Source organism: Homarus americanus, unplaced genomic scaffold (genome assembly GCF_018991925.1).
Source record: "Homarus americanus isolate GMGI-L3 unplaced genomic scaffold, GMGI_Hamer_2.0 scaffold31037, whole genome shotgun sequence".
In the NCBI taxonomy this organism is placed as follows: Eukaryota; Metazoa; Arthropoda; class Malacostraca; order Decapoda; family Nephropidae; genus Homarus; species Homarus americanus.
Window position 1 is genome coordinate 26212838 of NW_024722227.1, and position 11385 is coordinate 26224222.

General features: G+C 38.4%; 1 protein-coding gene across 1 annotated transcript in view; it reads left to right on the forward strand.

Moving 5' to 3' along the window:
* The window catches only part of LOC121862668, a 53551-nt gene extending 45333 nt beyond the window's left edge, over nt 1–8218 (forward strand). The window contains exons 24-26 of the mRNA XM_042360988.1: nt 868–1013; nt 6839–6985; nt 7410–8218. Coding sequence (XP_042216922.1) covers nt 868–1013; nt 6839–6985; nt 7410–7541 — 425 coding nt within the window. The 3' untranslated portion in view covers nt 7542–8218. The remainder of the gene's footprint in view (nt 1–867; nt 1014–6838; nt 6986–7409) is intronic.
* Nucleotides 8219–11385: the final 3167 nt, after the last annotated feature.

The window sequence follows — 11385 nt, forward strand, 5'->3', positions numbered from 1 at the left end:
TTAACATTTTCTGTAAGTTTTTTCTACAGTTGTAGCTGTTATTGAACATAGAATTTCAGCAGAGAAATTACGTTAACCCTCACTGAACGTTTCTCTATCTTCCTAATACATAATAACTACAGTACAGTATTGTACACTGAAAAAGTTTGCCTAATAAATATCTACCCTATTCACTTTATTACCCTCAGCTTTATACAGTGAACCCTCATTTTACGCGGTCAATTGAACCCACGGCCGCCCGCGTAAAGTGAGAAACGCGTAAAGTGAACAACATAACATATGGGATTAATTGAAATAGAGACCGGGCCGACCCCCAAACTCCACTTTTTCCCGACACAATACCTACGTTGTAGTAAAAATAACTTCTTGATTTTATGATGGTATGCACACACAATTAATAATTAAGAGAAATATCAATAATATTAGGTTTTTTAACACTTACATTAGTAGAAAAGATGGCTGGGCACATGGGGATGGGGGGTTGGTTCCGAGGCAGAGGGCAGATTATTGGCCCTCACCTGTATCACTTGTATCAATTGTATCACTATCCACCACAGAGGCTTGCAGGGCCTCTTTGTCAAACCCCTCAAAGTCCATATAAGTCCATATCCTCACAATCATTATCACTATCTTGGGTCGGCTGTGGTGGGTGGCTGGTGAAGAACTCGGTAATGTTTTGATGACTGGGCGACCTTGAGCGCACCCTGCTTGCGCCGCTCTCCGCGTAAAAGGGTACACACACTGCGGAAAGTGAGCATTCCGTGTTCGGCAGGGTACCGCGTAAACGTGGAAACGCGTAAAGTGGGACCGCGTAAAGCGAGGGTTGACTGTATGTTTATCTTTTGACATAAGTTTAAACATTTACAGGTGGAGTTACCCAACTAGCGCTACAAGCACAAGAGAGTTGGCGGTCATGGTTACTGGCTCTCATGAATCTCTTGACCCAGATACAAAGAACAGCAGCAATTCCAGTTGTACAAAATGAAATTGAGACTGAAAGAATAACCCAATTTGTAAGTAAAGTATGGTGAATGTTTTTCCTTATTATAAATATATATATGTTTGTTTTTTATTGCAGTATGTGCAAAGTAATATCCCTGTTAGCCAGAATAATTGGTGTAGAGCTCTTCAGGGTATGAGAGATTTCTGTGTAATGAGACGACTCTCTCAAACCTGGAAATATCCAGCAGTTGATTGAAAATGTCGAAAGGAGGGCCACCAGACTGGTGCCAGCACTTCGGCACCTCAGCTGTCCTGAGAGATTATAGCGCCTGCAATTGCCTAGCTCATATTACAGACGGGCAAGGTAGGACCTAATAGAGGTCTATAAACATCACAAGGGGCACTACTCAGTCGAGTGTCCTTACCTGGAGCTGGCGGACGCTCACTCCACAAGGGGTCACAGCTCAAGGTTGAAGAAGCCTCAAGTCCAGAAAACTGTGAGGGCAAACTTTTTCGGAGTGAGCTTTATGAACTCTTGGAACAATCTGCCAGAGAGTGTTGCGACGGCACCAAGTGTGAACGTTTTCAAGACCAGACTTGACCAACACTGGAGCAGGTTCAGATACATTCAGAACCCAGTGCATGAGCAGTACTTGCCAACAGTGTGTAACAAAGACGTGACCGATCGTCCAAGCGGGTAATGTGCCGATCAGTGGTATGAATGGAGGTATACCGGGTAAATGGAGCTGTGTGTCACAGCCAAGGCTGGAATTTTCCACTCTGTACTTGGGAAAGTTTTCCCTGAGTCTAAACTACATATTTCGCACAGACAGACACAGAGCTGTGTGGCAGAAGGGTCTACCATTAGACAATACATAATGCTTCCAATATCTTCAAAGGGGATAGTAGGGTCCAAGGATGTTCGCTATATACTAAATTGTGATATATAATAACATGTAATCAATGGGGAAAATAGGGTTAGGTTCTGGAGGCCAATAAAAGTGACTAAACTTGACATAAAATGGCCCAGTCTAAAGTTAGCAGAATATAAATTGCATTGCTGGAATCCTTGCAAGACAGCGAATAATTTGAATATAGACATCATTTATTTTGCACAAGAGATAAACATTTTAGTTTTGTAGAGTACATTTAAGTAATGTACTGTACAGTTTTTCAACTCATATTTTTGGGCAATTTAGGGGTATTTAATGAGTGTTTCTGACTTTATACTGTTTTTGGCTTTATGTGAGGTCCCAGGAACATAACCTTGCATAAGTTGTGAGTCGACAGTAAATCAATTTATCGCTATATATTGGAAAATGTCGATAATTTTGGTAGTCGCGATAAATTTGAAATGTTTCCTGCCTGATATATAGTAGCTATATATCCCGACCCTAATATACTGTATATACTCACCAGCAGATGCTATCGTCTTGGCGACCTGTGGTGTAATGGTCAGCATACTCGCCTTGCAAGTGAGTGGATCCGGGTTCGTTCCCTGGGCAAGGTGAAACTATGAGCAAGTTTCTTTACGCCATTTGCCTCTGTTCTCCGCAGCAGAAATTGGGGACATGGATGTTAATCGATTTGCAGACTGTGTTTTGGGGTAATGGTTAGCCAGTGCAGTTGGCGAGTTGTCCGGTCTTCTTGGATTGTTCCTTGACACTGGGTCATGCAGCTCGTTAACTTAGGGTGTGGTTGTTGTGTTGGCGATAGCTCTGCACCTTATGGCCAGCCATGCTCGATCACGAGGGGCATCCATTATTATTTCCAGTAGGCATACACTTTCCACTCTGCTGATTGTACAATACAGTATATGTTAACTGTAAACACTTTTTACGTCTTAACACTTGTGATAGAGATGGGTCTCCTGTTACTGACCTGATGCAATGTCTGGTCACCAATTGTAGATAAACTCTTCTCTCATTTGCAGTGGAGGATTAGTGTGTCTCATGACCTGAAGAAGTCTTGAATGAAGACAAAAACTAAGGTGTGCTCGTGTTTCCCACATAGTGAATGTACAGTACTGTTAACGTAACTGTAATCACTTTTTTCGTCTTCACACTGTATTCTTGGCTGATTGTGTTCTGGTACAGTAATGTACAGTACTGCACAACACAAATTGTATGCAAAAACAGCCGCAAGCGAGGGAACAACCATATACAATAGCAGCATAATATGAACTAATTGTTCCAAGCAGCTAGGCCACCCATGCTTCTGGCACATGGGGTTGTGTTGGAGCATGTTGTAATCTCTTGGAACTCCCAGAAAATTCGTTCCCAGGACTAGAACGGAGAGGTTTCGAGAGATTTTGTCATAATTTTTCCGGAAAATGCACATGATTTTCATCCTCAGAAACTCATTTGTAGACCCGGAATGGAGAGAGTTTTCCCGGAAATTTTCCAACCCAATTTCCTTTCCAGTTATTGGAGTGTTCTGGGGGAATTGACATTCTGGTTATCGAGGAGATTACTGATTCTGCTTTTCTGTGTATGTTGTACGGCTGGGAAAGATGGGCAGGAATAGGGATGACAGTACAGAAAAGCCTCCCATAAAGGCAGTTCTACTAACAACGATTCATATTTAAGACTCTGGTTAATTTAGTACCCAATTCAATTTACAGTCGCAGCTGGCGGGCCTTTTGTTTTGACGCATCTGAACAGGAAAAGGAGAAAAACATTCTCAGGTTTCTTAAGGCAGTTTTTGCATCCCTATTCAACATGAGCAAGAGAACAAGTGATGGTAGTGCTGGTTCAAAAGCTTAAAAAAAAAGTGTATAAGCTTAGCCAAGAAACTAGATGTGTTAAAACAATATGAAAAAGGTGAGAGGTCTGTGGATATTATATGGAGCAAGTATTGAACATATTTTCTGAAGTGTATCCATTAAGAGAACAAAGCATTAAGATTAACAAGTATGTACGTGTAAAACACATATAACCTTTACATAAAGATGTATAATGAGAAAAGAAATCAGCTGTGAAAGGTTCTTTCGACAGCTTTATTATTCAAAGGCTTAAACCATCAACTTCAGCATCATAAGCAGCTTCAGCAACAATTTTAAGTTCAGTAACAGTTTCAGCAACAGCTATGATATCTTTATGGAAAGCTTCAGCTTCAGCCAGAGTTGAACCTGATTGATGAAATCATTTGAGTAAAAACTCGCTCAATATTCATTGGCTGTCCTTATGTTTTAGACCACCATTGGTGAATAGAATTTTTATTTTACATTAGTAAGTATTATTTAAAACATATATGAGCAGTAATAAGTGTTGCTTTCATATTCTTATGTAGAGAAATGACAATGTTTTCACATGTACGCACTTACATACGATGGCATTCCCAATCTATTTCATTTTTTCTTTACCATTAGTTACCATTAGTGGTTAGCTACTTCTCTTGTTCCATTTATTAACATTAAATAACATTACTTAATACCAGTGTTTTATGCGTTAACAAAAAAAGTGGCTCCGCCAGCGTCGGCGTAAACGGCCGAGAAATTTGACGCCTTTAGCGTCAGCGTCAACACCTAGCGTCAATGAGTTTTCAGTGGCGTACAAATGCAGCCCCAAAATGCATATTCTCCTGTGTATGGGAGTAACATATGCAAAATAAAAAAATATTCATTCATTTTAATCATTTATTATGATTTATATTATATAAATTTAATTATTCATTTGTTTCCCTGCAAGAATACTAGCATTTCAAAATGCTTGTCGCACATTCTGCTGCGCTTGGGCCTCAAGACGTCCTTGCCCATGGAGAACATACGCTACACGGCAGCACTAGAGGGGATGGTGGTGTTGTATTTGATGAACAACTCCCTCGTGGCCTTGTCGGTCGTCTTTATAGCAAGATAATTGAAAATCAAACTTGGAAAAATCTAAAATTTTAGAAGTTGACGAACAAATTGACACTTGACGCTCCGCTCGGGTGAAAAGTTAACTGCGTCACCTGCCCAAAAAATTTATGGCATCAGCGTTTAACAAAAAGTTGCCGCCGTCAATAACGGTGTCAATGTACAACATTGCTTAATACAGCTACTCCTCGAATTACGACCTACTCGACGTACGACCACCCGGACATACGACTGCCTCAGTCGTACCAAATATTTGTCAAATTACGTATTTTCGTGTCCCGATGTTAGTGATTGTGCTGTTTGTGCTGTGTACTGACAAAAATTTTGTTTGTACTTCCCTTTAAAATGGCTGGCAAGCGTAAAAGTGAGAGTTTTGTGGTGCCGAGAAGAAAAAGAGACACACATTTTAGATTTTCTATGTACGTATTATCTTTGCATTTTCGACTTACGACCAATTCGGCTTACGACCTGGATTTGGGTCCCTAACCCCATAGTAAGTCGAGGAGTGGCTGTACATTCATATTAATTTTTTTACATTAATTTTACTACAGCAACAACCAGGGTCTTATCTTTTCATTTTCTTACGTAGAACCATCATCATTTGTCACGGGTGTTGTAAACATAAACGAAAGCAATGCCATCTCCTCTCCTCTTGTGTGTTTTAATATTCTACGTTTTATTAATGAATTGCATTGTTCACTTTGCGTATATAAATATTAATTCAACCAAATACATATTCAGGAATAAACAATAATGAATTTTTTTACATATTCCTAATACAATAAATGATGCAGTTTCCTTGAGTGCACAAGTATTCATTGACGTTCCACTATCACTCTTTTTTTTTCTTTAACATCAATGGTTTCTTCTACTGTACAATAAATAACTTAATTAAAACATACATATTTTTTACAGTAATTTTACTATAGCAGTAACCAGGGTCTTATTTTCTTCAGTTTCAGATGGATAACTGACATTATGGGTGTAAACACTGACAACAACAATGGTGTCCCATCTTCTCTTGTGTGATCTTATTTATATTGTATAAGGTGCATTCATAAACATTATTTAAAGAATATAGTTTGCATTTTTCATTAATTGTTTTGTTTTGGGGGAAAAGAGGGTAAAAAGCCACACAAAAGATTTGAAAAGGTCACACTGGGGAACTCATATTCTTATTATTGCTTTATTTTAATGGTAATTAATGATTCATGATACAGTGACTCACCTTACACTGCAATATTGGAGGAAGCATTACCGTCGTTATTCGAGGCTTTACTGTACTGTATTTCCTAAATCAACAGTTTCCCTCCTTTAACCACTTTCCAGTTTACTGTATACCTTGAAAATCAAGTAATGATTTATATTCTTTTTGTGTTACAGTATTAATTTTTGTGTATAAAATGAACTCCTTTGGGCCTGATTTACATGTTGTTGCAATTGAATGATTCCCTACAGCAGCGGTTCCCAACCTCAGGTCGAGACCCAATTCAGGGTCGTGGGGTGCCCTCACTCGGGTCACTTGGGGCCCTCAGACAATTTTAAAAATATAGTACTTATCATAATCAAACAAATTTTTGCTTAGCATTCAAGCTATATAATATATTATATGCCTGAGGGTCACGACACCGTGTTGTTGGGAAATTTAGGGTCGCAGCAAAAAATGGTTGGGAACCACTGCGGCCTATAGTCTTCTACGCCTTGAGTCATGTCATAATTTCTGGCCATTACTTTGACACAGAATCTAGGGAACTTATTCACACCGAAACTGTGTGAGGAGGAAGCTACTGTTGTATGAGCTTCTTAGGAGTTTGCCTGTTACTATTGTTATATAACCTGGAATATCTCTGATGCTCAGATTTCAGTTGTCATATTATATAAACTTTGTAAAACATTTAAAGACAAGTCTCCAAATTATGAAAGACTGAACTATTGTTATTGTTGACATACTGAGACAGTGGTGGTAATTTAAGCAAGATTTCTCTGTTTTTTTTTTTTTCATTTCATATTTAATTTCTTTAAAAATTTATGGACAAACAGATTCAAGAACAAACTCCGAGAGTCACACAAGTAACTGAAGATATCGTTAATTTCATGAAGGGTATCATAAAAGCATTCCAGACTTACGCAGGTGGCCACTTTGTCTTCGACTACATGAAGGTTACTTATGGCAGCATTAATGTTAGGGTAAGTCACCTCTGTTCCTGATGATATACTGTATTTAGAAACTATTAATTAAAATAAATAAAGGTGTCCAAAAAAAAAAATTCTCTACAAAGTTTTGTTATCAATCTGCTAATTTATATCTTTTTTTATTATCTTATGGACTGTAATGAATTCAAGTGCTGACTTCATTTTCCAATTAACATTTACACTACTAACTGATTTCCCAAGTAAAAAACTGTACTTTTTAATGTAAAACATTTTCAGTTTTAATGGATAAGTGATGCAGCTTACAAGTCTGTGCTTAAAACTATACTTGCAATTTAGGCATACCTCATTATTGTATTGGTCTAGTGATGATGATTAATCAAATGTAATGTGAAAATTCTCTTTACTCATTATTGCACGTGTTGTTTATTTTTTCTCTTGTTAATGTCATTTGCTTTAGGTGATGCAAATGTGGGAGAAGTGGAACAGTGCAGAACGTAAGAATATGGATGGACTTGAATGTTTCACCTTCTTGGTGGCGGACAACATATGGAGAGTGTTACATGGTACTAATTACTTCCTGGATAAGTAAGTTGCACATTCCTATATCTTTATTTATTAATGATAATTTGATTTGATATACTTATTTAAAAAAAAATTAAACGGTGACCTTCTTTGGTGGAAGTTAGCTAAATGGACAGTGGCCTTCATCTATGAAAGTTTCATGTATGCTTGTACAATATGGAGGGGGAATCTTTAGCTGCTGATTAAGGGTTAAGACTTATTGCAAAGTGCACACAAGTGAGCAGCAAAAATGAGCTTAATATTTAGTTTTACAGGAAAGAAGACAATTAATACAATTAAAAATTAAATGAACATGTGTCAAGTGTGGAAGCCATTGGAGGCACACATGTGGATGAAAGACTTGATGTACTGTAATTTGAACATGTTGAACAGTTGACAAAGTCAGTGAAGAGAGTTATAAAAGTACCATTAAAGATAGAAGGTGAGAGGCAGACCCATATAGAGATAGATTGAGTGATTGAGCTGATCAGTGGCAAAGTGTCTGATAGTTGTAGAAGTAACTTAGAGGGAAAGTACAGGTATGGTGAATAGTTATTTTAGTAACCAAAGAAAGTCATAATTAAAATATAAATAAAGATAGTTGTGTACAAGTGTTTTTCTTTGTTAGACTCGATATGATTTGAGGTACTGTACATAGTAATATCTCCATTAGCCAGAATCCCTCAAACCCGGAAATCTCCGATAGCCGGAATTGAAATTGGCTTGAAAAATCATTCCCAAAGCCGGAATTTAACAAAAAATACGGCTTTGGGAAAAATTTTTCCAAGGTTGAAAATCGAGAACATTTTCTAAAAATGTCTTGAATAAAGATGAAAGTTAATTTTTTTTTTTTTTTTTTTTTGGGGGGGGACCTGAGCCTGACTCAATGTCAGGTGGTGGTAGGGTGGGGGATTAGTGGTCACCCTTTCTTGGCTGGGGGATTAGTGGGTCTCATGACCTGAAGATGTCTTGAATAAAATCGAAACCTAAAGTATTTTTTTGGGAGATTGTGATAAGTATAAGTATAAATGAACAAAGTTGTATCCCTACAGCATTACATTAAATAAAATTTTAAAATATGGAGTGAGAAAGCAGAATGGTGTGGATGATTAGAGAGAAGGAGTGGAAAGGAGTGGTAACATGCACCAGTGTTGCCAAGCGATAAGCTCCTCAACAGCTGATCTTTTAATTCACCTTCATGGAGTTGCACAACAAGACCCTCACTGGATGCTTGTTGTCTTGATTCCTGTGTGTGTGTGTGTGCTCAAGTGTACTAAGTTAATCTCCCCTACTGGGAGAAGGGTCCAGTTAGGGGGGGGGGTATGTTCAATGAGACTAGATGAGACTAGATTCTATAATGTTCCTACTGTCAATTTAATTATAGAATCTAGTCTCATTAAACATACCGAACCCGGCAACATGAATTTGAGTAATGGTATGTACAAACTGGATAATTTCGTAAATAAGAAGATTTGTAACCAGGTGAGAAGGTTGGGTCAGCTTACCCTCTGACCTGACTACCGACTGCTGCGGTGCTTTTTGAAGATTAGTAGGGTCATTACCTAATACCTGACCATTGTGGAATTGATCTCGCCCTCCTCTGTATATATATACACCTTGTTTTGTACTTCTCCTTAGTCTGTACTCACCCCTGAAGATGTGAATTACACGAAAGCGCTTGGGAACTTCGTGTTTTCTTCTTTCCTTTTGGCTATCAGCATATATATATATATATATATATATAATATATATATATATATATATATATATATATATATATATATATATATATATATATATATATATATATATATATATATATATATATATATATATATATATACATATACATATATATATACATATACATATACATATATATATACATATACATATACAGTGGCCCCTCGGTTAACGAACTCAATCCGTTCCAGAAGGTCGTTCGTTAACCGAAACGTTCGTTAACCGAAACCATTGTTTCAATGGGTTTTTGGGTAATTGGTTCCAGCTCACCGAAAATTTCCTAACTTCAACAAAAATGGCGGAAAAATTTACTTACTTTGAGGTGTGTATGTAGAAGGCTCCTGGATGATGGTGATGATGTGCATTTGAAGTGGGAGGTGCAGGAGGAGAAGGGAGAAGAGAAGGAAGTGGAGGTGGAGGAGAAGCATTTTACTGCTTCTTGGAAGGTGAGTCACCTTCCATGAAAATGTCAGGAACCTCTGGACTGACAGATTCTCCACCATGAACATCCTCTCTCCTTCTTGAAGTGGAAGGCTGAGGGCTAGCATCTTGTTCCCTCTGCCTTTTACTGAAGAAAGTGTCAATTGTGGTCTGTGGGGCATCTGTCCTCCTCACCATTAACTTATGTTTAAAGAAGGAGACCACTGAGTCCTCAACATGACACAAAGCTAGTTCAGTTTTTTCCACTTCTGGGTGCTTTGAAGCCAGTTCCCTGAACTTCTCCCAGTGGTAAATCACATCTTTCAACTGTGTAGCTGACATATGGTCATCACTTTCAATTTCCTCCTCACCACTGTCAGCCTCTACCCGTAACATCTCATCCAGTTCCTTCAAGTCATTAGGAGTAAGTTCCTCCTCATGAGACATCACAAGCTCTTCCACATCCTTCTCCTCCACTTCAAGACCCAATGACTGACCAATGGACACAATCTCCTGGTCCAACTCTGTGTCATCCTCAAATCCCTCAAAATCATGGACTACTGATGGCCACAGTGCTTTCCATGAAGAATTGAGGGTTCTATTGGAGACTTCTTGCCATGATGACACAATCAATTTTACAGCCTCCAGGACGTTGAATTGTGTCTTCCAGAACTGTTTCAGTGTTAGTTCAGGATCAATGGAAGTTGCCTGATGACACCTCCTAAACATTTTCTTCATGTACAACTTCTTGAAGTTGCTGATCACATTCTGGTCCATTGGCTGTATGAGTGATGTAGTGTTTGGAGGCAAAAACAACACTTTCACAAAGTCAAATTTATACTCCAAATTTCTGGCAAGGTCAGGGTCATGACCAGGAGCATTATCCATGAGGAGAAGAGCCTTTAAAGGAAGTTTATTGGTGGTTAGGTAGCTCTTGACAGAGGGGCAAAACACATCAATAGCCCATTCATTAAAGAACTGTCTTGTCACCCATGCCTTACGGTTGGACTTCCAATAAACTCCAAGCATTGTTCTTACCACTTTCTGTTGCTTGAACACCCTGGGGTTTTCAGAGTGGTAGACAAGCATAGGCTTCAGTCGGAAATCCCCTGAAGCATTGGCACCAAGCAATAGAGTGAGACGGTCTTTCATGGGTTTATGCCCAGGTAAAGAGGCTTCATCCTTGGTGATGAATGTTCTTTTGGGCATCTTTTTCCAGAACAGCCCAGTTTCGTCAACATTGAACACTTGCTGTGGAAGATAATTTTCTTCTTCCATCAGTTTTTTAAATTCAATTAAAAACTTTGCTGCCCCTTCTTTATCAGCACTAGCAGCTTCACCATGCCTAACAACACTTAAAATGTCACTTCTTTTCTTAAATTTTTTGAACCAGCCTTTGCTAGCCCGAAAATCTTCAAATTCTGTTCCTGAAGAACTAGGTTGATCTGTCTTTAAATGTTCATAAATCTCCCTGGCTCTTTCACAAATGAAATCACCAGAAACTGAATCACCTTTCATCTGTTTTTCCCTAATCCAGATGATAAGTAACCTCTCAGTTTCTACGATTAGGGATCTACTTTTAAACACTCTTGTAGATTTGTCTCTCACGTTCACTTCCTTAAATTTGTCTTTTTGTGCAAGAATTGTCGACACAGTTGATGCCGACATGCCATATTCTTTGCATAGCGCATTTGATTTAATACCTTGTT